This window comes from Lampetra planeri, chromosome 13 (assembly GCF_965212315.1).
Source record: "Lampetra planeri chromosome 13, kcLamPlan1.2.h2, whole genome shotgun sequence".
In the NCBI taxonomy this organism is placed as follows: domain Eukaryota; kingdom Metazoa; phylum Chordata; class Hyperoartia; order Petromyzontiformes; family Petromyzontidae; genus Lampetra; species Lampetra planeri.
The window spans coordinates 532,696-560,148 of NC_136119.1; the positions used below are offsets into that span (position 1 = coordinate 532,696).

Sequence of the window (27,453 nt, forward strand, 5' to 3'; positions counted from 1 at the left end):
TTGTATTCACTTTATTTGTATTATTATTTTTCTATCTACGTGACTTTGCCGAAATAACCAAAGTCTATAGTAGTGTAGTGTATCGTGCATAGTAGTGGAGTGGAAAGTAGTATGTATGTTGAAACGTCTTTCGCACCGTATGTAGCCAACCATGCTAATCGGAGGTGCGGGGGAAGGACACCTGCACGGTGAATGTTTTCCGAGTGCCCAATGAACATCGCCCCCGACGCTGGTGGCCAAACATTCCACGCCGGGTTGTTGATGCGCTGCACAACCAGAGAATGAGGTTGAGAATGTCACCCTCTTGGCAGTGCCCCCTACCTTGTTACAGACAAATTCAGACCTTATTGGTCACCCCGTGCCCCCTTATACATCTCGACGTTTATCCTACAAAGTCCCATCACAAGGGAGAAACACAAACAAATAGACACAAATATTTTATTTTGCCCCCATTGAAACGGATGTACACCGTATGAAATCTGCAAACTCAATTTCCCCGTACTAGAATACGGGCTATAAGGCCGTATTGGTTGACAGCTATGATGTTAGTTCGTGGACGACAGCTGCCCGCAGTGGTGTTTCTCTCCAAACTCGGCCTCGACTCTCACCGTGGCAGTGTTGGTAAAACCTTCGCGTCGTTTCCCTCCCAGGCAACTCCTGTTAAAGCAAACATCACTGTGTGTCTGGCGAGGAATGTGACTTTTCACTTTATTTTCATCATCAAATACTGTGCAGTTATCTTGCAAACACCGCGCATACGCGAGTCAAAAAAACAAAATCGCTCAGCGGCTGTGCATCTCATGCAACAACAACAGCAGCAAAATATCGAACAGCATTTCCAGAAGAACCGCATTGTGGACGCTCTTGTCGGAGCGCTCCATCATCAACATCAACTATAGCCCGAGTCCCAATGAGGAGAACACGCGGTCTGCTGGTGTCCATCATTGCACCGCTGCTGCCGGCAGGCGGTGCCACGTGTGCCCGGCCACGTGCGATGTGATGGGGACTCACGGTAATCGGATCACAATGCGGGTCTTCAGGAAATGTTGATGGGGTTTTTTGCATAAGGGTTAGGGGGGTTGGGTGAAGTGCTGTTGACACATTTTTCCACGTTTGTTTTTAAACGTGTGATTTTTAGAGATGCGCAATCTCTCTCTATATCATGATGTGGGTTTTAGAGATTTGTTTGAAAGTATGTTTTAATTGTATAACAGAGCACTGTACAAGGGGTGGAGTGGTGACGCAGTGGTTCACGCACAGAGCATGACCCCGATGGTCAACGCCATCAATGACCCGTCCCGACGACCCGAGCTCGAATCCCGGCCACGTTTAACATCAGTGGCGAGCGATATCTGAACGTACTGACCAGCGTGGTGAAGTATGGTCGAACAAACCCCATGACCATTCAGGCACGGGGAGTCCTTCATCCAGCAGTGGGTTGACAATGGGGTGCACAGTAAACCATCGAGGGTGATGTTCTTGAGAACGCTCGCAGATGCAGAATTCGCGAATGCTGAAACCTTTTTTCTCTCCGCCTGATGAAGACCGCTTGTGTTGCGATCGAAACGTCGTGGGTTTTTTGCTTTTTATTATTTAAAATGTATTATTTTAAAATCTTAATTTAATTTTATTCTTTTTATTTAATTTATTTTTATTTTCTATCTACGCGACTTTACTGAAAGAACCAAGAATATGGGAAAAATGGGGTTACGTTCCTGGTACGAGTGAACATGGGGGGGGGAATGTTTCATGACTACAATAAATAAATACTCCATTATAAAAAAACAATGTGTGTTTGTTACCCTTTGATGATGATTTGACGACAATGGAGGTGGTGGAGATGGTGAGGAATGCAGCAGGGAGAAGCAGGTGTTTGATAACAACGCCGCACAGCTGTTATCATTCCAGCACTCTGGGCAGCGCTGCCCGCAACACTTTCCCCGACAGCATTCGCGTTCCTTTGAATGGACCTCGCAGTCGACTCGTTTCTTCCAAAATGTATCGGCGAGTCCACTAAGTAGGTATCAAGTAAAAATTCCAACAGCGAGTTCAGAGCGGGATTCCTGCCAGACTGAGAACAAAGCGGGCAGCCGAGGGGGCGCGCCTACTCTTCGCAGCAGACAGTTTCAATGTCACAACGTTCTGCACGCAACCTCCCCGGTACCGGTGGCCTGGCACGACGTTCACTCGCGAGTACTCGAGTCCGGCGGGTCGCGAATAGGGAATGAGTACACATTCAGTAACTCGCGAATAGGGAATGAGTACACATTCAGTAACTCGCGAATAGGGAACGAGTACACATTCAGTAACTCGCGAATAGGGAATGAGTACACATTCAGTAACTCGCGAATAGGGAACGAGTACACATTCAGTAACTCGCGAATAGGGAATGAGTACACATTCAGTAACTCGCGAGTTCAGAACTCGGGCATGAGAACGGATTGTTTACACACCGCGCCAGTTACTCATTAAAGGCCAAGTTGAGGTGGGAGTGGGGGGAGGGGGGTCCATGCCCGGTTCAGATAATCATCACCGTCGTTTGCTATGTGCGGGAATCGAACTCGGGTCGCTGGGTTCGTAGCGCAGTGCGCTAACCACTCCGCCACCGCTCCCCAGGGTGCACAGAAACGTCAACTCCGGGGCCGGGAGGTGACCACTGTCAGCGACGGTGTTGTCCGGTCACGTCGATGGTCGCAAAATCGTGCGGTGTGCGCCTAGCACATGGGGCATCGAGGCTCACCCACCCTGTAGCTCGTCGCAGAGATAACACAGTAAACATTTATTAGAATAAAAAAAACACACACAATTTACAAGGCACGCATATTTCACGTATCGGATGCATTGTTCGATCGAGAACTCGAGAGGCGCAGATCCAGAGGTCAAAGTCCCCCCCTCGTACGCCAGCCTAGGCAGGTGCGAGCCTGGAGCTGCTGCTGCTGCTGCTTAAAGGTGCTTGGCTGCTGCTGCTGAGTGAGAATCAGAGAAACGGCGCTCCGTAGGACGTTTGCCGTGGTCAGCGGAGTGTGGAGTGTGGAGGAGAGGTCCAGGGGGAGACGTGGAAAGAGAGCTCGGGGAGGGGAGCAGGATAGCAGTGTTGAGCTGTGCCCATGGTTTGTTTGCGAGCCAGGGTAAGGGTTGGAGCGAAGCGATGGAAGCCGCGGGGTTATTTTGGAGCCACTGTAGTTTGGAGTCGTGTTCAGAGATGGGCAAATTACAATCAAATTACAGACCACTTGAGTCGGCTGATGCAGATGCAGAGCAACAACTGCAGTTTCACGTGCAGGTGGTTATCGAGGCACACAACCGCGTCAGGAGCAGCTGTGAAGTCCCCTTCGTATTTGTGGATCTGCTATTGCGTCGTTAAACGTTGCACTACGGTCTGTTCTGGATGAAACACAGTCGCACGCTGGAGCGTTTAAATTTTCCATTTGTGCATCAAATACCGACATCTACCGCCCTGGTTTGTGCAGTGGATGTGGTTTATGGTGGACCATGAGCTTCGTGGAAGATCGAACCCAGGGATCTTCTGCGTTGGGTCTTCACAAGGTGGTGTTTGTTTGTGAGTTCTTTTGAACTCCATTCAGCTCCCCACGCTTCATCGGGTTGAGCTCACATTGATGAAGGTTCAGCGCGTGGGTCTAAAGCGCTTGGCGTGACTTCAAGCGATGCCGAGGGACGTTATTGAGGTCCCGGTGAATGGGAAGGCGACTGCTTCCCTCGATTTTCAGGCCTTCCTGGAGGGTTGCAGCGTTGCGGCGGATGGGTGGGACAGAGATTTGGTGACAGCACGGGCAGCCAGGGTGTTGGGGTCGACTCGAGGGTTCCGGTGACACACCACATTGCAGTGTTCAATTGGACATCAACAAGTGGAGTGGTGACTGCTTCTAGTCCAAACTGGTGCGCAGCACTCGGCTACAGGGTACACGAGGGCCATCGTTGATGTCCCGAGCACTGAAGGTGCTGATGCTCCCCAGCTTGTGATTGCCAGTTTCTGGAGCAGGTTGACCGTTGTTTTGGTCGTGGCGGCTACCTTATTCAGGTGGTGGGGATTTGGCTTGAGCCTCCATTTTGTGTTTAGGTCTTGGTTCAGAGTGGATTCGATGTCGTTGAAAGTGGCTGCTTGCGTTGCCAGGCGAAGGTCATCCGCATGTAGTAATTTGCGTGACCCGGTTGGTGGCGTGTCACTCGTGTCGCCATTGAAGAGCGTTGGCGCGAGCACCGAACCTTGTGGAAATCCATGGTTGAGGAACCGCTGTGAGCTGAAATTGTTGCCCATAGAAACACGCAGTCGCCTATTGTGAAGCATCGTCCATATGAGGAGTCTTGTTTCGAGGCAGGGAATGGTCCTAAGCGAGTTTCAACATCAAGCGCTTAACCCAGACTGTGTCGTAGGGCGATGACAAGTCCACGAAGGATGCGCCAGTTTGGCTTTCTTCTGGAATCCAGCCTCGATGTGCGTCGCATGCCTTGATCACAGCAGCTGCGTCCAGGCCGGAATCCCGCTTGTTCTTCAGGGATCGCTGACTCGACGAGGGGGCCGATTCTTCAGGGGATGATGCATTCCAGGAGTTTATAGGTCGTGCATAGGAGCGATATTGGCCTATAACTTCCCAGGTCGGCTTGCCCAGTTTGGGAATGGCAATGACCATCGCCTCCCGCTATGCTTTCTTTTGGTATGTATCCACTTTTCATGGTGTTAGTGGACAGTTTTGCCTGCCATTGGAGTCCCCTTGGGCCTAAGTGATGGAAGAATTCAGTGGGGATACAATCTCTGCCAGCAGCCTTGCCTTTCTCCATTGTGAGGAAATTTAGGCCATTACCTGGTGTAATTGGTGATGGATCTCTCACTTGGTGTTTTTGTCGAGCTGTCCTTTTGTGTTCTCCACTAGTATGGAGGCTATAGAGTTGGGCTGGACTCTTGCAGTTCAGTATTCTATTGAATTAGCAGCACCCAAGCGTCGTTGTGGGGCCCAAGCACGGCGGCTGAAGTGTGTAAAATGCAGGGCCTTCAACACACTCAAAACACCACTGACATCTGGCTGAGTCTAAAGACTCTAGCAGGGCCTTTGCTACCTGTAGGCTGCCTTACTGCTTGTACTGTCGGAGCAGGCCCTGGATCTCCTTTGTCCAGCAGGGAGTGCAATCTTTCCGGAAGCCTCGGGAGATGCTCTTCTTGGCAGCTGCAGTCAGGAGGCCAACAAATTGGTGATATCATTCCGATGTCGCAGCAATTTGACTCACCACTCTTTCTAAAGCCTCCTTAGTGAGCTGTAACCAGGTCCCACCTTGGTTACCGTTTTGACAGAATCATGGGGATTGCGATGCCGATGTGGGTGATGATGGGCCTATGTTGCTTGCTGCTTGGGATCAAAAACCAGGTGCAATCTTCGGCAGACATCCAGTCAGTGAGGTCTTCGCCGTCGGTCTGATTGAATGAATAGCTCAACAAGTCACGAGCGTATAGGGCTGGGATCGGTGCACTTGGAAGTGCTGGCTTTGGACATTCTGAATTAGGTTGGTGACGTGCAGCTCCTCTATCTCGATGCTGGTGACTTCTTTTTCAGTTCCATGCGTTTAGAGTATTTGGCTGCTATACATTTCCACATGATAAGCCACGTCACTGAGCTATCATTTGTGGCCAGGTCGTTTGTGAAAAAGAGCTATATAGCTAAGTGGGCCTTACCTGGTAAAATATAAAAAGTAGTTAAGTGTCTGTGATGGCGTTCTTCGCGTATATGGCCAAGCCACATTTTGGGTGGTAGTGGCTCGTCGTGAGGTTGTACCCATGGATGTTGTAGTGACTGGCATGTAGGGCATCCCAGACGTGGGTTTTTTGGAGTGTCAGAACATCGATGTTATGGCTTTTCATAATGTTTGCGAGATACTCCCACTTCGTCCGGGAGAGTGCCTCAATGTTCAGACCACTGGAGTCATGTAATGGAAGTGGGGACTCCAAATATACGGTTAGCAGAGGCAGACTCTGCAGCAGTGAGCATTGGTAACGATACCGTGCTGATAAGTCCGAATGATGATGTAGCTGGCCCACAGTCGTCTATGACTGCATCGTCATCATCACTGCTGTTGGTAGTTTTATTTCCTCACATTTATTGTGATGGTCACCTAATTCAAGAAGACTACGATACAGTTCTTCAGAAACTGCTGCTGGTTTATTGCATATTCTACAACCGCTGCCCTACTTTTTACTAATATAGTATCCGTACATCGTTTAAAATGTAGAGTATCATCATAGATATAGACAACCGATTAAACTGCATCGCGTGCAATTTAGATACAAGTTGCTAATTACAATGAGACATGTCATTTAGATACCAAATTATACAAGTAATGAAGTTGCATATTTAAATTACGTGTAATTTATAGATCATGCCATCATCTCAGCCCCCGAGTTTAGACCGGGGAGGTCAGGGCACGCGATGGCGAAGTACGGCCTCACGACTGCGTGGGCCACGGTGGCTGCTTGGGTTCCCATCGACATCAAATTGTGCTGTGCGCTGTGTTCACATGACAACTAGAATATACCCAGTATTTAAACGGAGATCCGGGGTTCTTCGAGACCTTCTGTCTTCTTTGCGGGTTCCTGGCTCATCACTGATTAAAGGACGGCTCATCCTATAGAGAGGATTCATTCGCAGCCGCGAACTCAGTTTAGTTGTGCTGCTGTGCGACTGGCCACAAAATCCTAAACAGACGCTGCACGTCAGCGTCTCTTCCATCTACGGTGGCCTTCTGCTTCCGCAGGACATGGCTTGCGCTGGCGACGATGGGAAAGGTTTACTGGCAGTCCTGACACCCTGGTGTGTCTGCTGATGCAGCGTGCTGATGCGGGGATGATGTCGGTGGTAGTGGCGTAGCGTCGTCGGTGGTTATTGTAGTGGCAGCAGTGCCTGCGGTGATGTTAATGGTGGTGGCGCTGCTGGTGGCGGTCGTGGCAGGGAGTCGGCATCTCTCGTCGCTTGCAAGCAGACGGAAGCTGCCGCTCGGTGTGCGAGGGGGACGGAGGGACGAGGCTTCTTAGATGAGGTTGTGGACTTTGAGGTTCTCGTTGAGCACCGTGTGGCGCACGTCGGTGAACACGATGCGGATGTTGTCGGTGTCCGTGGCGCACGTGAAGTGCGAGAACACGATCCTGCTCTTATTCTTGTTGGCCTGGAGGTACAGCTCTTGGATGAACTGCTGGGCGGCCTTTGCATCCTTCGGTTTGCCTGGCTCGCACACGGAGGCGCATGCACGGTCACGCGCAGTCATGCACGGTCACACGCAGTCATGCATGGTCACGCACACGTGACCAGGCACGGTGACGCACACGTGACCATGCACGGTCACGCACACGTAACCAGGCACGGTGACGCACACACCGTTTGCCAATTAACAATACCAATAATAATAGCTGAGTACATTTGGTATTGATGGTATTCGTGTACTAGAGGGGCTATTGCGGAGGAAGGTGCAACGGCGCACAGACGGGTATATCCTGCCAGTAGTGAGCGACGTTGCTCTGTGCAATCCCAATTGAGTCATTTGCAGTAAATCGTGCAAACTTTGACTGCGACGCCGGCACAAAAAGGGGCTGCTCGTTTCAAATAACGCTGTCCACTACGAAGGTAGACAGCGCGTATTCATATGGTTGATGCCGCTGCATTAACCATGCAAATTTGAACCGTGAACCTCTGCGACAAGCGGCGAGTGCGCTGCCGCCGGGCCCTCACATCGCCACCGCCGCCCATGAAGCGCCGCGTGCCACCATTGGAGCTCGCACCTCGGTAGGCCGGGAAGTAATCGGCGAGGTTCGAATTTTGCAGCTTCTCCTCCAGGATGTCCTTTTTGTTCAGGAAGAGGATGATGGAGGATTCCTCGAACCACCGGCATTCCAGGATGGTGCTGAACAGCGCCAGGCTCTCCAGCATGCGGTTCTGGCGATGCAATGACATAAAAAACGTAAAAGCACAGCTCGGTCACCAGGACTCACAACTAACCCCGTTAGTTGTTTGGAGCTGACTAGACAACACAATGGAGTGATAGAATCGAAGTCTAACAGCGATAGCGAACCATGCTGATGGATGTTAAACAATTTACATGGTAATGATGCTGCTGCTGCTACGTTGGCAGCAGCGGCGCACGATATACAAGACGACATCAACAGCGCCGTGCGTGTGGCCATAAGAGGAAATAAAATATGCAACAGGGAACGTTTTGGGCAATGGCCCCTCTTCACGGTGGCTAGGAGATGTTAACTACCTCGCCTGGTATACAGGAGGTCGTGGGTTTGATCCCGAACCTGACGTCTATATATTTGGAGTTTGCGTGTGTCTCTCCCTGTGGTCGCATGGATTTTTCTCCAGGTCCTCTGGTTTTTCCCTCCACAATTAGAAACATGCCTTTAGAGTGTTTGGCTGCTATAAATTTCCACATGATAAGCCACTTTGTTGAGCTACTATTTGTGGCCAGGTCGCTTCTGAAAAAGAGCTGTACAGCTCAGTGGGCCTTACCTGGTGAAACACAAACAGTGGTAGTCGTAGTAATGGCCAGAGTGGAGAAGAGTTTAGGACTGCACCATAGGGCCTGATGAGAAGTACTTTCTTTTAAGATATTCTGATGACCAGCTGTTAATTGGCACACGAATAGTCAACGAATAGTAGCTGTTGGGTGGCATCTCTTGAGTAACACACGGCATGAGATGGACCCTGCCGTGCACGCAGTAAACACGCAGCTCTACGATGGCTCGCTCACCACACTCCGAGTGGTAAGGCCCCCACGAGAGGGAGCCCTCGAGAGTCCCCCTAGAGAGGGTATTTGGCCTACTCTTCCACACTTTCCAGACATCTCGGTAGTACCCACACTTTACCCCACCACACGCGGCCTGCGGGGTGGACAGAGGCAACGGGTGGGATTTAAATAAATGTTTCCATTGTTTGAGCTGCCGTGCCGGGAGATCGAACCGGCGACCTGTGGATCACGTGGTTTGTGCTCGGCTGGAAGGAGTGAGTCGACTCTAAACGATGTCGTCAAGGAAAGAGGTTGTGCGTGCCAGACACAGCCACCCACATGGATGGGCATCGACTGCGTGGTGATGTCTGTCGCCTCGACTGGAGGCGTGAGCCAAGTGACCCGGCCTGAACCCCCACGCTTCAGCAGTTTCATAACACAACTCAAGTGCGCAATATCCTAAGCTCTTCTCTAAATGGAGCTTCAGTGATGCCCTGTAGTCTAAGTGAGACCCTGTGGTCTAAGTGATCGTTTGTGTTGCGATCGAAACGTCGTTATTTTTTGTTTATTTTAATTAATTTTGAACCTATCTACGTGACCTTACCGAAAGACCCAAAGAATATGAATTCCTGCAGTCACGAAAGCTTCAAGTCGGGACCTTGATTCTTCATCGACCAATTGTGACCGGTCCATTCCTGAGTGTGACCGGACCGAAGGCTCGCTCGGGGTCCCCACCCCCATGCCCTCCCCACCACTAATCACGTTGCTCCACACACGTGGAATGTGTAAGAATGCCATCAGGTTACAGGGCCGTGTTGACACGCTGCCACACAATGGCTTGATATAATTAGGCGTCGCCATGGGAACCCAACGCCCTCGGTCTCGACCCACCTAGCCCGCACGCACTCCTTTGTCTCGCGGCTTTCCCACCACTTACAGAATGAGACTTTAGAAATTGGTCTACTGTCGCCCTTAGGCAGAGCCAACTGTCCCCCACAGCGAGCAGGGAGGGGCGGTCCACCAGGCAGCAGCAGCAGCAGGAGTCGGCAATGATGGCTGTGCTGATGAGTCGTGAGTGTTGACACGTGTGGGATGAAACTGGAGGACCCGGATAAATGCACGCGTGCTAGGGGGCAACGCTCTATCCCCTGACAGATGGGACAGATTACAGCGGTAGTCCACACTTTGCTGTGCCGCCTCCTCCTGGCGAGCCACGGTACGGGGGAGTGTCACGACATCTCTGCAGTGATCCACCAACCCTGGCCGCTGCCTCCGCAGTGCTGGATTACAGGCAGCCACGTGCGTAGCGACCACTACCCGGCTGCCGCTAGAGGCTGACGACGACAACAAGAGCAAGTGAGAGGGGTGCGGCAAGGGGCCCTGAGCCTCACCACGTGGCCTTCCTCCATGAGCACCTGGTCGTACTCGCTGAGTGCCGCCAGGAACATGACGGACTCCACGTTCTCGAAGCAGTGGATCCACTTCCTGCGCTCGGAGCGCTGCCCACCCACGTCCACCATCCTGGAGCGGGGGGGAGGGCGAGGACGGTGGGGGGGGGTTGAGGGAGGTGGTGGAGGAGGTGACGAGAGAAATGAGAGGTCAGGAGTCGAAGTTCGTGGATGGGGAAAGTGCTTGTCACGTACAGTCTAGGCAACTACTTAGCCACAGCGCCACTGTGATTCTACTCCTTTAATATCATTCATGCCATCATCATCAACACCACCATTTTAGTATGTATTGCCACCATCATCGTCGTTAATCAACTGCTGGATGAATGCTCCTTTATCCTGTCGCACATCTTTGTCATCAAGATGGCAAACCACCTCTCGTCCCCTGGTCGTCATTGAGTAACTTCCTTCATTGGTTTCCCCAGCAACCGGCAGTCTAAATAGAACTACAGCTCACCCGCTGCCCCCCACCTGCTGAATTCAGCTGCCCCCCCTCCCACTCTGTGACACGACACCCTGATCGCTTGCATCCTTGCTCACCTGAGGACCATCTTGTTGAGCGTTAGGGGGTACTCGATGATGCCGGTGGTGGGCACGCGGACTCGCAGCACGTCCTGCTGGGTGGGCACGTAGCCGGGGGACACCAGCCGGCTCAGGTCGTTCAGGTAGCTGCGGCGGAGGAGGGGACGGGGTCACTCGGAGGGTCGCGTGATCCGGAATTCTCGCAGAGGAGCGCTCCGTGTTGAAGACCGGTCCACAGAAGCAGATGCCACTGAACTACTCCTGAGTTCCGTGGGATTGACCGCCACATGTGACCACAGTAGGGGGTCGCTAAATGTTCTCACGTGACTCTTCCGCAGATTCATGTCGCATCACAGTCAGACTTGCATTTTTTTCAGAGCTGTTCCTTAGCTGAATTAAGTGATCCAAATTGAACGTGATGATTTTGTTGTGCAAGGCTCCGACCAACTCTGTGCGCTTAAGACCCACGGTTTGTTCACAGGCGGCCGAAACCCAGATGCAAACACGGGATCTCAAAAGGCGGCGGCTTGGTGCTCTCGATCAGCGAGGCCACGCGGCCAACTCTCACCAAGCCACGGAAGGCCGCGTGACTGCGGGACCGCCCCACTCACTATTTGGTGGAGTCGCTGATCTGGAACTCCCGGCGGCGCTCGTAGCAGGCCTTCATGCCGGCGTCGGCCCACAGGCTGGCGATGGCGCGAGCGCACTGGTCGTTCAGGCTGTTTATCTTCATGGAGTCCAACTCCTGGACAAAGCGTGCCTGCGCCTAGTGGTGGCGGGGAGGATGGGGAGCAAACGGGCCCCGGGTGAACAATGGGGTCAAGGTCATGGGGGAACAGCAGGGTCAGCATCATGGGAGGACAGCGGGGTCAGGGCCCCTGGGGTAGAAGCGGGGTCAATCACCCCACCAGGTAAACATTTTGAAGGCTTGAGTCGACCCAGGCGAGGTCCACAACTGGTTCAGATATTCATGACCGTTATTAGTCTTAAGCGGGAATTGGAAGTTGGATCATTGGGTTTGTAACACAGGGCGCTAACCACTGCGCTACCGCTCCCCTGTGGGACAGACACTCACACACACAGACTGCGAGTGGTCCTGGACGAGCATAACCGACCACGCGACGCCACGTCGGCACCCGCCCAGCATGAGGCGCAGAGTGCTGGACGGTGCAAGGGGACACGCGACGACGACAATCCCGGGTGGTGCTGCCATTCAGATGCTGCTGATGTAAACGAAGGTGCTGGGGGAAGGGGGTTGGGGCGGGGGTTGTGCTCGAGATCCCCGTGTTGCAGGGAGCCGGTTGGTGCCGGTTGGTGCTGGGGTGGTGCTGGTTAGTGCCGGTTGGTGCTGGGGTGGAGCCGGGTGTCACACCTCCAATTAGTACAGTTGCCTACGTACGGTGCCAAAGAAGTTCGACATACAGCCCGGCGGCACCGGGGCACGGTCCTCACCCGGTTGCTCTCCTTCTCGTAGGGAATGCCCAGGGTGTGCATGGCGTGCGCCAGGCTCTGCACGCTGGCCAGCACGTTCTGGTGGACCTGCTTGGCGAAGCTTCGCCGGTCCTCCTCGGTGTAGCCCAAGCCGTGGATGATGCGCATCTGCTTGATGAAGGTGCTCTTGCCGCTCTCGCCCGTGCCTGCGGAGGAGGCAGCGACTACCCTCAAGACAGCTCCACAGCCACAACCAGAGCCCTGCAGTCATAGTCACAGCCCTGCAGCGTCACTCCCAGCCCTGCAGCGTCACTCCCAGTAGCGTCACTCCCTGCAGCGTCACTCACAGCAGCGTCACTCACAGCCCTGCAGTCTCACGTGGCAGGGATTGATTTGCATCGTGAGCTGGTGGCATCGTGTTGAACTGCATTGCAGTATTCTACAGTCCTGATTAGACCTGGTGCTGGCTGACAAGCATGTTCACGTGTGTATTTTTTGTGTAAAAGGTGGCACGCAGAGTAAATAGGTGCTCGCAAAAACACGCGGATTATGCCTACAGTTCTGTTAACGTAATGGCTGGAAGCAGGAGTCAACGACCCCATGGGCCATCACCATCATAGCTACCACCACCACAACCGCCACTGCTATCACCGCCACCATCACGGCCTCCTCGGGTGTCACAGAAATTGGGTTTAGTTTTCGGTTCTGGAGAAATGTGGCCTGGGAAACGCGAGCTCATGGCATCTGGCGCCGCTCTCCCAGAGAGCCTCTCCGCCAAATAACATTAATCTCGATAACAACAACAACAAGGACCTCCAACCCTGGTGGTCACAAACATCATCAACTGAGCTAGATTCCCCGGCCATGGCTAACATCGATTTCTCTGAACCCGACCACTGTAGTAATTACATAGGCGCGTGCCAATCCCTCTACCCTACCCCCCGCTGCCCCCTCCAACCCGCCCTTCACCAACCCGCAGTGACCAGCGGAGTGAAGTATGGTCAAGCAACTCCCTGAACGGCATGGGGAGGCCTTCATCCAGGAGTGGACTGTCAAAGGGGCCGTAATTGATTAGAATTATGAACAACAATGGCGATGGACTTAACGCGGGAATTTTCATAGACAATATTATGATCAACGTAACGATCTGGCCAAATTTGTCGCTAACGCCCTGCACCACACAGCAAAACAAATTCAATTGGCAGGCGTATACGAGTTTGAAGGCACGCCAAGAATGACTTTTGTTCTCAAACTCACTTTCTGGTGGGTTAGAGAACATTTATCACAAACAAACTTAGCACACGCTTCATTTGAATTTGCATCAAACGGCCGTGCACAGTGCCGCACTTTGTCACGAGTTAGTGGCTGTTCACGTTTATTTTGTGTTTTCGACGAACGGTAAACGTGTCATCGACGATAAACTTCTGATATGGCCACGTCAGCGGTGGCAGCGACAACGCATCGTCGACATGCGCCGAGACGACGTTTACTCAAGGGACATCAACGCGCATCAGCTGGAGGGGACGACGAATGACGAGAACGTTGCCACGGTAAGCGGACATTGGACCCTGTGGGAGTCGTCCTGGCGCCAGAAGGTAGCGCAAGGCACCGTGACGTTTGTCCAGTCTATTATTGTTTAACACGTGGCACCTTTCTGACACAAATCTGCCACCCAAAGCGCCCAGCGGGCATGCCTTGGGTCCACTTTGAACAAGGACCGCCTTTAGGGGCCCTGCTGCTCCAACAGTTTCAACAATTGGAGAGGAGAATCGGACAAATGTCGCATACCATTCCTTGGCTTGGCCTTCCTGCGCTGGCACATCCTGTCGATTCAGGTGTGGTTACCTCGCTATGATGGAGCTTATTAAGTAGCATGTCACCATCAGTGGCTTGCCCCTGGTTGGAGTGTAGCAGTCCCCCAGAGACGCCGCCAAGCAACCCCCGTATCCTGAGCACCGCTGCCATGCTGAGCACAGTTCGAGACCACGGTGTTTGGCGTGATCCTCAACAGTGACGCACGTCCATGTCAACCGTAGTCTGCCCCAAGGTCGGCTCCACCAGTCCCGCGGTCGGCCTTTGATGATGGTGTGCAGGGCTCTGGTGCAATCGACTGAGGCCAGTAGCATAACTAACTTTTTTTTTTTACAAGGTAGTAAGAACCCCTGAGCTATATAGCTTTTTTTCAGAAGTGACTTGGCCTCAAATGATAACGAGCATGGGGGAAGGGGGTGCCTTGCCCCCTAGTGGCCAAAGCTACGAGTCGGGGTCCCCTTGACAACCACCATGAGACATGTGTTCGACCGTGTAAATAAACAAAGAAAAGTTCAAACGCGATTTAAATGTATTTTTATGAAAATTATCATGGATGAGATTAGTCAAGAGGAGCAGCGACATATAGCCTAGGTGCGACCGTGCGAGACATCAAATAAAGTGGCCACACTTGACCGAGTACCGCACCCCCTGAGCTGATAATGTAGTTATGCCACTGGATGAGGCGTCTGCCCGGGAAAGGTGTCCGAAGGAACACTAAATGACAACTGCGTGCTGGGAACAAACACCTGAGCTGGCACTGAACCCCGCCATGCTGAGTTTCACAGCGGCAATGTCTCCACCGTGCCCTGGTAGTGCAATGTCATTCACTCTTTTTCACCTGTTCCCACCACAATGTCGTGAAGTGATGCATACAGACTGTCTGAGAAGTTGGATGCATTGTATAGTCAGATACTGCATGCTCATGAATACAGAAATGGACACTCAAATCATCCAAACTGGGCAATTATTTTCGTTAATTTCTGCAGCGAAAATAGAAATTGGCAGACATCTTTAAAAATGGCTGCCAAACTTGAATTGTCAAGTGGCTCACTTTTGTCTCTGAAAACATTCACCTTTGTGAATATCTAAAGCAAGCTGCATGCTTGTATCACAATTTGAACGATTCATGTGGAGAACATGCACTTATCTGCTTTATCACTATCAGCAGAGTGCAGTGCTCAACTCCCCTCTAACGCAACATTTGGTTCTTTCGGTAAAGTCGCGTAGGTAAAAATAAAATAAATCACGACGTTTCGATCGCAACACAAGCAACCATCATCAGGCGGAACAGATACAGCAGGACCACTGCTGATTCAGGAGCTCAACCCCAGGGGTACGTGGGCGGAGCGTGAGAAGGAAGAAAGGGGGAGGCAAGGAGGGAGAGGAGAGCTGGGCACAGGTTATAGATAGAAGGTAGAGAGAAGCCGGGTTAGTGTCGTCCGAGTAATCGACTCGTAAGACGCCATCCACACGACCTGGCTCCTCTGTTCACGGCTCTTCATTTCGACAATCAGAGTGGAGACGGATTGGTGGCTCAAGAGAGAAGGGGGTGATGATTGTGTGACGAGGCAATTATTGGGGTCCACCCGGGAATCAGAGGAGGAAGAAAGAAAGAGGGGGGGGGGTACTTAATTGGATGGGGTATAAAAGACTCGCAGCGTACAGAAGGAGAGAGTCGGCGGGACAGCAGCTGGAGTGAGGGCCGGGAGGAAGAAGGCGCTGGGCCGATGTTAATTGGCAAAATGTTAACTACCTCACCTGGTATAAAGGAGGTGGGTTGGATCCCTCCCCTGACGCCTTCATGTTTGGAGTTTGCGTGTTCTCCCTTTGGTCGCGTGGATTTTTCACCGGGTCGTCCGGTTTCCCCCCTCCACATTTAGAAACACGCGTTTAAGAGTATTTGGCTGCAATAATGTCCACATAAGCCATTTCGTTGAGCTATAATTTCTGGCTAGGTGGGTTCTTAAAAAAAGAGCGATATATTTTGGTGGGCCTCACCTGATGAAATCATCATTTAAGTTAGTTGCATGGCTCAACGCGGGCGCGGCCCCTTCCTGGGTAGGGGAGGGGGGACCAGGGGGTGGCCGAAGACGCGCGGTGAAGCGCGCGGAGTCGTCGGGGCGCGAAACGGGGAGACGCGGGGAGGGAAACGGGAACACGGGGAGGCCGTTTACGAACACAACTTAAACGCAGAGAGGCTGGTGGTGAGTTGTTCAAGGTTATGTAGCGTCGTTCACTAATACGCATAATAATCAAAGTGTCACTCCCGTGCATCGACAACGAGCCCCCTACGTGGGCATTTAATCTGCGTCCCCCCGTCTCCCTCTGTTCTTCCGTGTCCCACTGCCTCCCCGTGTCCCGACGTCTTCCCGTCTCTCTCTTTTCCCGACCCTCCGCTTCCTCCCCTGTCCCGCCCCGTGTCTCACTGTGTCCTCTCGTTATCCCTCCGTGTCCCTCCCCCGTGTCTCCCCTCCCGTGTCTCCTCGTGTCCCACTCACCCAGAAGCAGCAGCTTTAACTCTAGATGCCTCCTGGACTTGGACTTGCGAATCTGATCTTCGATGAGGTCATTGATTACCTTCTGTTCCTTCTGCTGTGGGCTTTGGCAGCACGCCATTTAATACGACCAAAAATAACAACAAAAATAATAACAAAAATAATAACAAAAAACGCTAACCGGTCTCTACAAATCCAAACAGCTACTTGTAAACAATCCCTACAGCTCGGCGAGTCTTGAGTCTTGACTCAATCTGCCCACAACTGTTGAAGTCGTCGTCGTTGTCGTTGGTGGTGGAGTTGGTGGTGGAGTTGGTGGAGTTGGTGGAGTTGCTCTCGGGTGGATTTCAGAGGCCGTGGGGAGTGGGAGGCTCGCGGAGCCTCAATCGCGACTGGACGGGAGGGCGCTCATCGCGACGCCTGAACCCCCGCCACCGACAGAGCCACGGCCATCACCACCAACAGCAACACAGCACGCACGGGTCGTCGTGTTGGCAGCAGTAGCAAACAGTCGGAGCAGTGACTGCAGTGACAGCAGTCGCAACAGTGAAAATAACAGTAGTAGTATTGGTCGTAGTACCAGAAGGAGTAGCACCAACAGAATCAGTAACAACAGCAGTAGTATTAGTATGAACAGTGAGTACAAAAGCAACAGCAGTTGTAACCAATACTCGCGGAGAAGCGGCGGCGGCGGCGGTGGTGGTCGCGTGAGTGGTGACCGTGCGTGTGGTGGTCGCGTGAGTGGTGAGTGGTGACTGTGCGTGTGGACGCGGCGCGGCGTGTCTCGCTGCGCTGCCTGAGCAGCAGCCACGCAGAGGAGGAGGAGGAAGCGCCCGGTTCCTCGAATGCGGGGGGGGGGGTCACAGCGGAGGGGCTTGCGGGTTGGTTGGACACCCTGGCCCAGCCGCCCCAGGAATGCGGCTCAGGTGGTTCCCCCCCCTCGCCCTTTCCCCTCCACCCCTCCCACGCGCGGGTTGATCCAGGTGAAGATCACGCATTCCAGGTATTAAAGAGACTCCCGCCCGCGGAGACTTTTCAAAACGGGCGGCTGCGACCTGTGCTGTTGGCGAGCACTTTTGTTTTTAATATAGTCAGAAATGGCGTGACAGGTGGGTGGTGGTGGTGGAGGTGCCGTGGGTCAGCATTACACCCCGCCGCCTTTGTCTCCCCATTGCGTCGATGTGCACACACCGCACGGGAAACTCGTGTGATTGGTTCCCGGCTCCACCCGTATTATGGATGGGGGTGGCGGGGAGGTTCCCGTTGCAGCGCCATGAATGTAATGGTCATGACAGCCATCCGCATCCTCATCATTCCTCGTTCTTCACTCACTGTCGTGCCTGGGCAATGCGAGTGGACCGGTCTGGCCGGGTTCACGCCCTCCCCTCTGCGCTGCGAGACGCGGCGGTGGTGATGCTCGTAACTCGCCCATAATCACTCGCGTCTTTGTGGAGGATATTAACAACACAAAATAGATGAGCGCGCAGATTCGCTCTCCTCCTTCGCTTATCCGCTTTTTTGTTGTTGTGTCGGAATGTTCGTGACACTGTACAGCCTACTCCTTGGTTTTTTCGGTAAAGTCTCCGTAGGTAAAAAATATAAAAATAAATAAAATAAAAACAAATACAATTTTCATTTATTTTCTATTTTTTACCTACGTGACTTTACCGAAAACAACGAAGAGTATGGACCCTCGCAGTCACGAAAACTTCAAATCTAGAACTGTACACCCTGCATCCCATCGGCCTCCGGGGAGCGCATGAAGCTCAGCAGCATTGGTTGAAGACAAGCAAAGCGTCTGGACCGGTTTTGAAACGCACGTGTCCGGATCAGCAAAGTCAGGCTCGCTTGAATCAATGCAGGCGAACAGCCAAATGTTTTTCATGATAGAGGTGTTTTGGGATAGATCGCGTAAATATGCATGTGTCGTTAAACCGGCCACCACCCGACACAGCCAATTTAGTAAACAGAACGTGGCCAATTCGTCACTAGTACAGCACCACCGGCGTGTTGGAGAGCAAATCCACAACATTTACAATCCGAGTACGACGTTTCGCCAGTAATTACAACCGGCATCATCAGGCGGACAGCAGCCAGATTTGTGGAGAAACCCTCCTCGTGTTTCATCCCTTAAATAGAGGGGCAGATGTGATGGCGTCACTTGTTGATTGGCAAGGACCAGTTTCGACACACGGCGTCTCGTCAGCAGAGTCGGGCTGGTGACACTGCCGATCGAAGCGGCAATGACCCTCCCTCTATCTCACGCTTACGGGCCACGAGATTCACTTCGTGATGATTTCCGCTGAGCGTGGCACGGAGCGGCATCCACGGGACGACGGAAAGCGTCCGAGAAGGGGCCCCGCCCGCGGGCGAGACGGATGCGACCGCATGGGCGCGCGTGCGCACGCGACGGTGCGTCATCGTGATAGTCTTGGTCACGTAGATAGAAAATAAAAAATTTACAATAAAAATAAAAAAGTGAAAATAATAAAGGCAAAAAACCCCACGTAATCGTTGTCAACGTCTCCCCACTTTGGGTGTTTCGAGGCGGCGGAGAAATCGTGCGAGCGAAGCCTTCGGCTCGTCCAGCGGATGAACTGACTATCGTCGCATTCCTCACGAGACGACTTTGACTTCGTAAAAAACAAAAACGCACAGTGGGGGGGGGGGGGGCGCGTGGGGTGTCGAGCGTGGCGGAGCTGACCGCGCCACGCCCCGGAGTCGCAGACGCGAGGCGGCGTCCGTCTCACGCGGCGCCGCACGCGTGTGGGTCACGGGAGACCCGAGGGGGTTCAGCTCACCACCCCCTCACCGCCCCCCCCCCCTCCCCGGGCTCCCATCTGCTGTTGGTCAGAGTTCTTTATTTGGACTACGGCGTCCCTGGGTCACTCCGCACCGTCTCCCCGAGCGCGGACTGAGGCTAGAGGTGGAGGTCTCCTATGGGTCAAGGTCATCGCAGCGCCATATAATAAGAAGTTATAATACTGTATATGGAGCAATATCACCTGTGTTAAAATAGGAATCTGTATTTATCGTGGAGAAATCCGATGAGCTATGAAGCTCTTTTCACAGTTGGGGCGGGTCAGAAAGTTGCAACAAACATTACAAAAACGCGATCCGAGTGCAGAGTATAGGAAAAGTGAGCAAATCACTGAATAAATAACATTGATAAAGTGCCGTATATAAGTTTAACACCTAGGCTTTCGCGACCAATATCATCCATAATGTAGGTTGTGTTGGTTTCGATCGCATAAATATACTAATGTGTCGTTAAACCCGCCACCACCCGACACAGCCAATTGGGAAGGGTTCACCACGTAAACAGAACGTGGCCAAGTCGTCACTAGTACAGCACACCGGTGTGTTGGAGAGCAAATCCACAACATTTACAATCAATTAACGACACATTTACACTGCACGTAAGTTCAAATCACACGAGCACAACCAATTCCCAAGCTGCACGTTGTGCGCAGGAGGAGCTGTGTCCCACGTCACATCGCAGCTCCCTGATGGAGACGACTTGGGGAGGCCTTCATCCAGCGGTGGATAGATCACGGCCGGCGATTAAATCATTTAAAACGAGCTACAGTGTAGATTATGGGGCGTGGGTGTTTGTGCAAGAGAACCCGCGGGGGATATTGTCTAATTCCATATGCATTTGTCGTAACACGTCTGTTTTGGAAGCCAATAAATATTACAAAACCTTCGTTATTAAACTTTTTTTTTTACGGTTTCACATTTGTGCCATGAGACCCTCCCACCACCCGACATTTGTTTGTGTTGTTGGGCATTGTCTCTGACAGCTCCAGACAATATCGCTTGCACAACGCGGGAGAATTCAATTTTGTTTGGCTGCGTCGGGTGGTGGGAGGGCATCACGACAGAAAATGTTGGCCAGATCATTCTTGCAGTGTTATTTCCGGTCGAACCCAACAATGTTATCAATGTATTTTTTTCATCACTTTAACACGTTTGAACTTTTAACAGCGACGTCGAGCATCCAGCAGTGGACAGAGAATGCTACTGTTGACGCCACCAAGCAAATGGAAATTCATTGACTGTCAAAACACCCCTAGCAAAAATGATCAAATGGTTTATCCCCATACTTGAAATTCGGGTTTGACCAATCACGGTGTGGGCGCTACCAAGTTTGCCGTCTGTGGAGGGGGGTCAGCATCTGAGCGAAACCGGCGTCTCCTCTCGCTCGTGAGTAAACGGCAGTGGGCCGCTCGCGGGCGGTGGCTGCACGTGGCGTGACCTCGCAACGTTTGAATGTCAGATTTGTATTGAGGCCACGGTCAGGTTTCATGGTCGCGCTCATGGCCTGGGGTTCACGACCGCGACGGGGAGGGGAGTCTACGTGGGTGACAGGCAGCCGGCAGCGTCGTTTCCGCGCAGTGAAATGGTGGCGCTACAAAAAGCCAAACGTCGCCCGTTTGAACCACAACTAATGCCACGAAACGTCCCTCACGGAGCCACGGCGCGCGGGGCCTCCCATGGATTCTCAGCCACGTGCTCTTGCCCCGTTGTACAATGGCTTGGGTATTTGTATTAGTACGGAGGGAATTGTGTTCGGCCGAAATGTTATATTTGTATACGCTGCGTATATTATTATGACACGAATGTCACGGTGTGGCGCGTCTCAACGTCTTTAATACAGTAATTTGTCAGTAAAATAATTGATGCCGTGTCTGGAGGGAACATTTAAAGAGGACGAGCCGGTGCGTGGTTTTCGCCAGTTCCTCGTTAGTATAGTGGTCAGTATCCCCGCCTGTCACGCGGGAGACCGGGGTTCAATTCCCCGACGGGGAGGGCTGTTGATTTTTTTGTTTTATTTCGACAAATGCATTTCTTTTACATTCTAGATTTGAAGCTTTCGTGACTGCAAGGAATCATATTCTTAGGTTTTTTGGGTAAAGTCACGTAGGTAAAACATCAAAATTAATGAAAATAAAATAAAACAAAAATCACGACGTTTCGGAGGCAACACAAGTCTCCGTCATCAGGTGGGACCGTCACAGCCGAATTAGCTGCATCAAGTGAGGCAATGATTCAAGAAGTAATCCCTTATAAGCAAGTTGAAGGGGGGAGGAGAGGGGGGGGGGGGAGCTCATCAGAATGTGGTAGCCAATGAAAAACCAATGGACTACGGCTTGGACGAGGTTGCTGCTGTACACGCCAACACAATGGACAGAGAGGGGGGAGGGGAGGTCTGATACACATGATAGACAAAAGAACGAAAATGCCCATGTTTATACCAATGCTGGCTGAACAATGAAGAGAGCACTGCCAAAAAATAACTGGGGATGTTAACACTCGGTAAAGTAAAGTAAAATAGTGCCTGTCAGATAAGATGGTCCAAAAAAGTGTAATTAAGTCTTTTTTGCGTGGTTGATAACATATTTCCAATGATTACTAACTTACTAACTTAGTAATCAACCACGCAAAAAAGACTTAATTACACTTTTTTGGACCATCTTATCTGACAGGCACTATTTTACTTTACTTTACCGAGTGTTAACATCCCCAGTTATGTTTTGGCAGTGCTCTCTTCATTGTTCAGCCAGCATTGGTATAAACATGGGCATTTTCGTTCTTTTGTCTATCATGTGTATCAGACCTCCCCTCCCCCCTCTCTGTCCATTGTGTTGGCGTGTACAGCAGCAACCTCGTCCAAGCCGTAGTCCATTGTTTTTTCATTGGCTACCACATTCTGATGAGCTCCCCCCCCCCTCTCCTCCCCCCTTCAACTTGCTTATAAGGGATTACTTCTTGAATCATTGCCTCACTTGATGCAGCTAATTCGGCTGTGACGGTCCCACCTGATGACGGAGACTTGTGTTGCCTCCGAAACGTCGTGATTTTTGTTTTATTTTCATTAATTTTGATGTTTTACCTACGTGACTTTACCGAAAAAACCTAAGAATATTCTTTTACATTATTATGCACTCGACGATATCACGACTTCGTGAAGAAACATTTTATCTGAATATCCACAACGCTCAAATACAAAAACCATGACTCGTCTGACTTGAGTCAGCTTGTTGTTCACGTTGCCACGTGGAGGAGAGGACAGGTAAGCTGATGATGACGATGTTGGGTTGTGTGGAACGCGTGGCTGGCAGTGCACGCCCGAGAGGGAGCAGGGTCGCGTGCGCTCCACCAGGGGGCGGTAGGCAGCTACTCGGCGGTTCGGGGCCGTGACTGACATGAATCACCCCTCCACCCCCAGCATCAGTTTCATTTATTAGGTACTAGCGGACCACTGGGAGAACATGGAAACTCCAAATATACAGGTGTAGTGACATAGAATGGGTCACTACGGCGCGTAGCACTGGTTACTTGTAGAGAGCAGGATCGTGGATGTAATAGCCCGGTCTACCAGCAGGGCAGGTGAAGTGTGCCACTGCAGCGCGAATCGCCGGCTGCTGGCAGTGAAGGGCATTTGAGGATACAGTGGCCAGTCTGCCAGTAGGGCACGTGACAGGCACAGATGTAGGGTAAAGGTGACAGAGGGGACACGTGGGGAGAGCCCCGAACCTTCTGGTAGGTTCCAGAAGGGGGTGTGGCTGAGGGCGGAGCCAGGCCACACTGGGGAGGATAAAAGGGAGGCCCCGACGCTGGGTCGGGGCTGCTGCGGTTTGGGAATGGAGCCGTCGTCCACGAAGTCTTCATCCTCCTCGTCGGTGTTGGGTCAGGCAGTGTGCCGGCTGTCCTGACCCATATATAGTTATGCCCTATACTGTGGAAAGTGTAGAATTAACGTGTATGCCTTCTATGACAAGTGTGTCTCTGAGTGACCCACTACACAGGTGTCAGGGTCAAAATCAAACCCATAACCTCCTGTATACCAGGCAAGGTAGTTAACATCTCGCCACAGTGGCAAGATGGTAACATATGCACGAGCTTTGTGAATATTTGCAGTGAAGTGTGGATGTGCCATAGGTTTTCATTAACTGCACATGCCCCAAACTAGTGCAGTCTTAACGTGCATTACGGAGATGTGTGCGCATGTGTATGTATGCATGTGTTTGTGTAATCGTGTGGGGAGCGGTGGTGTAGCAGTTAGTGTGCTGCGCTACTAACCGGGATTCAATTTCCGGCTCACGGTCGACACATCTGAACCAGGCTTGGGTCTCCCCGAGGTTGAGTCAACCTCAAATGAGTTCCTGGTGCGATGTGTAAACATCACCAAAAGGGAGACAAAGGCAGCCGTGCGTGGTGCTGGTCACCCACCCCCTCATGTGCTGTGCCGGCCTTCATTGGTACTAGCTAACAGTACGTGCTCCTATAGTCTGTTTAGACTACACGGGGGAATCTTTGTAATCATGTGAATATACTATCAGATGGGAAAATGTTGACATTAGCATTTCAATCTGAAGCTGAAGAAACCTTTAATAAAAGCCACCACCCTTACTACGAGTGCTACCATAGGCCATGTGTCAAAGTTGCCTTATCGTATCACATGGTAGCATGCATTTATTGTTGCAATGATACCCTTTATTGGCATCTTGTTTGAAATGGCAAAAACCAACCAAGTGACGCACCCTGGCGATTTGTCAAAACTCACTGAGTGAAACAGCTTCCCCAAGCCTTAGAAACTCTTTTGAGTTCCAGACAAAATTTAACTCAGAACAAGTTATCTTTTTGACATATTGTTTCCCTCTCTCCACTACCGTGGCACTATCAGTGTTCGATAGCTGAGCAAAGCTGTGTCATCCAACCCAATGTCTTGTTATGGAAATGTATCAAACGTTGGGTGCAGTGCAATTAATGTATGTTTCCATGATCAAATGCAAAAGGGCCAAACACTGTGCAGGGGCATGTTTTTGTGTTTTCATGAACTTTGCAGTTATGGTGCTTAAAATTATTTTTTGTCATTTTGCCTACGTGAGAAAATTACCAAAAACATGGTCCATTGCTTGGTTAGACAAATTTATATTCACACGGCAATGTTTATTTTTCTAATTCCCACAGCTTTGGTGATAGGTAATGCTCACAGAAGAGGAACAATACAATTTATTTTACAGCTATCATGCCGCACCACGCATACAGTATCCCCTCATGATTCGCGAGGGATATGTTCCGGAGGTGCTCGTGAATAGAACATTTCCCAGATAATGATATTGGCCTACGAAAACATATCTGTTTAATGAATTGCATTAAATTAATTTATATATAAGCTATTAAATACATGAACATTATCATAATAATCTCATCACTTTCTCGCATCACATTCTCTCTCATCACTTTATCTCGTCACTTTATCTCATAATTCTCTTTCTATCTCTAGATGCAGTCGTTGCAGAGTTTCAGATGCAATTCGTGGATAGCCAAAATCGCGAATAGAAAGTTTGTGAATAACTAGGGAATACTATATATGACATGACGAACACTTATTCAAATTATTCTAAGTTAAATTGAGCATAACAATACAAAGTTGGTAATTTTAACTTTACATAAACCAAATGAGACTATATCATGGGACCTCCCTTGCCAAACTGAAACCTTTTACAAGGAATCATGTCTGCATTAACCACAATGCTTGTGGTCAGAATGCAAAAGAAAACATACTCTGATAATATATGCATTGTCCTTGAAACTGATTGGTCCACACCAGAGACGGCTTTCTTTCTGTTATTAAACTGATTGGTCCACACCAGAGACAGCGTTCTTTAAGAAAAGAAAGAAAGATGTCTCTGGTGTGGACCAATCAGTTTCAAGGACAATGCATCTATTATCAGAGTATCCTCTTTGGTTCTTTCGGTAAAGTCACGTAGACAGAAAATTAATAGATCACGACGTTTCGATCACAACACAAGCAACCACCATCAGGTGAAACAAACACAGCTGTGTTTGTTTGATTATTCTATTTTGGTACTGGCAAAAGAGGTCCCATGATGAGTACAATTTTGTGGGATGTCAGGAGTGGGATGGTATATAGACTGGCTCCTGATGTGAAAACATGCAATTTCTATGGCTGACTCAGAGCCACCTCTGGAGATTCGTTTTTCTTCTCGTTTCATCACCGTGGCATCGAGTACACGCGTGCTGGTGTATCTGTACAACAACTAAACAATGCGGCATTAATTAATAGCGTGTCGCGTAAATAAGTGTATTACGGTCAATGTAAACATTGACAGATCATTGAGGCCGATGCCATTGCTCCTCACTGGTTCCTTCCGCTAGATCCCAAAGTTGTTGCACGGTCGATGTCTGACCTTCAAGGTCAAATCCAATTCAAGGGAGGTTGTGGGGGGGGGTAGAATTTAATCAGCCAATTATCACTCCAGGACTAATAAAAGTATTATATTTTGTTAAGTAAACAGTGATCATCCTATGTTTTCGCCATTTGAGTCGAGAGGCACTTTTAACTTGATAAAACCTTTTTTCTTTATCAAGTTTACTGGTTCCTCGCACTGATATTTGCATTTATTTCTCAAAAAATGCTGCATTTGATTAAAAACAATACAGCACTTGCTATTTAAGTATATTTTCATTGTTGTCGATCGTTTGTGTAAAATATCAAAGGGCGGCAGTGTAAAAGTGATGTCAGAGATCCTGAGAATCTTTTGGTGTAATTGCAATGACCTTCGTTGACTGTTGTTTGTGAAGAGATGGGTGTTTGGAGCAACATTCCCATGGCATTGGCCATAAAGCCACGTCACCGTATAAAGTTCAACAAACAATTACTGCACCAAAGCTGTGACAAGCAAGAGCTGTTTATGGACGAGTGTGTGCATAACGGTGTTTGTTTATGTGTGCTTGCATGTGTACAGTATGGGTGTTTGCTTGTAAGGTGTGTGCGCACACGTGTGCTGTTATCTGATCATTCTTAGCGTCTGTGTGTATGAAATGTTGCGTTGCCTTAGCAGTAAAAACACGACACTTGCCACTGCCTATGAATAGCTCATAAAGCGTGACCAGAGTCTATTTCATTTAGAAAACGAAAACGGCTGGGCCGTGATTCTAGCCCCACCGGACTTTGTCTGTGTGGTACCTGCCTTAATAGGTTTCTGGCAAATGGTAATTTCCCCAAAACACCCAATCTGGACTAAAGACTGTTTTTGAGTGGAACTTGCTGTGGAGACCCGCGTGACCTCTGTGCAGTAGGTGTGCCACCCGCACCTAATCAGTTTGCAGATTAATTCAGAACTTCCTAGGAATGGAGGCTAACATTTTGAAGACTCTGGCTTATTAAGGTAAATATCGTATGCGAGTGACATGCCAAATAATGATCTCATCCCAGTCATAATAATGATACAGATAAGTGATGGAAAAGTTCAATTTCCATGCACATAACCCCGGTGAATTAGAGAGTTCATTGTGACTTCGTGTATAGTTGGAGAGCATTTTATTATTGACACATGCTCATACAACTTATAATTTTATATATTTTTAAAAGGAAAATATATTTTATACGGCGATAAAATGACGAAAATTTAGTAGATTTTTAGCTCAAGTTGACCTTTCATTTAACTAGCATGTGGCATAACGGACCTGTCAAAAGTCGAATTGCTCAAGTCCACCAACTGTGCAGGAAGGAGATGTCCTTGTTCAACCACTCAATGCCATCAAACCCATATGGGTAGAACTTTGCGAGGTAATGTCCCAGGTCTCACTTTGCAAGGTGGTCAATTACAGATAAGATTATCTTCTAAGTTGTATTCTTCCTTTACCAACAATGCAATGCGATGAGTTAAATTCAGCTTAGGTCAGACCAATAAACAGTTGTTGTTGCTGAACAGTCGAATGTACGTGGCCATGCTTAGCATTCATGTCTCACAATTAGGAGGTTGTGAGTTGAAATTAAAGTTGCTTTTTTGACTCAGCATATCATACCGACAGAGTCTAAAGCACCACTTCGTTGTAAGTCAACATTGTTTAACCAATGGGGAGAAAGGCCCCCTGCTATAAGAACGGTGGAATTTACACTACTGGTTCAGGGCTTCTAAAATGCAGATGAGCATCATCCATTTCACCATTGACTTGGCTCGAGGAGGTGCTCAATAAATGCAGTG

General features: G+C 50.3%; 2 protein-coding genes across 2 annotated transcripts in view; one reads left to right on the forward strand and one right to left on the reverse strand.

Annotated features, from left to right (window-relative positions):
• Positions 1-6,914: 6,914 nt before the first annotated feature.
• LOC144721862 (guanine nucleotide-binding protein G(q) subunit alpha-like) lies at positions 6,915-16,892 on the reverse strand. Its single transcript, XM_078599782.1, has 7 exons — positions 16,436-16,892; positions 12,147-12,331; positions 11,306-11,460; positions 10,713-10,841; positions 10,116-10,245; positions 7,778-7,931; positions 6,915-7,223 (listed from the first exon to the last, which is right to left on the reverse strand). The coding sequence occupies exons 1-7, from the start codon at positions 16,551-16,553 to the stop codon at positions 7,033-7,035; spliced, it is 1,062 nt and encodes a 353-aa protein (XP_078455908.1). The 5' UTR covers positions 16,554-16,892; the 3' UTR covers positions 6,915-7,032.
• A 3,684-nt stretch (positions 16,893-20,576) lies between these two features.
• SLC33A2 (solute carrier family 33 member 2) overlaps positions 20,577-27,453 on the forward strand; it is a 44,945-nt gene continuing 38,068 nt past the window's right edge. Inside the window, exon 1 of the mRNA XM_078599783.1 lies at positions 20,577-20,638. The gene's annotated coding sequence lies outside the window, so the exon portion shown is untranslated. The remainder of the gene's footprint in view (positions 20,639-27,453) is intronic.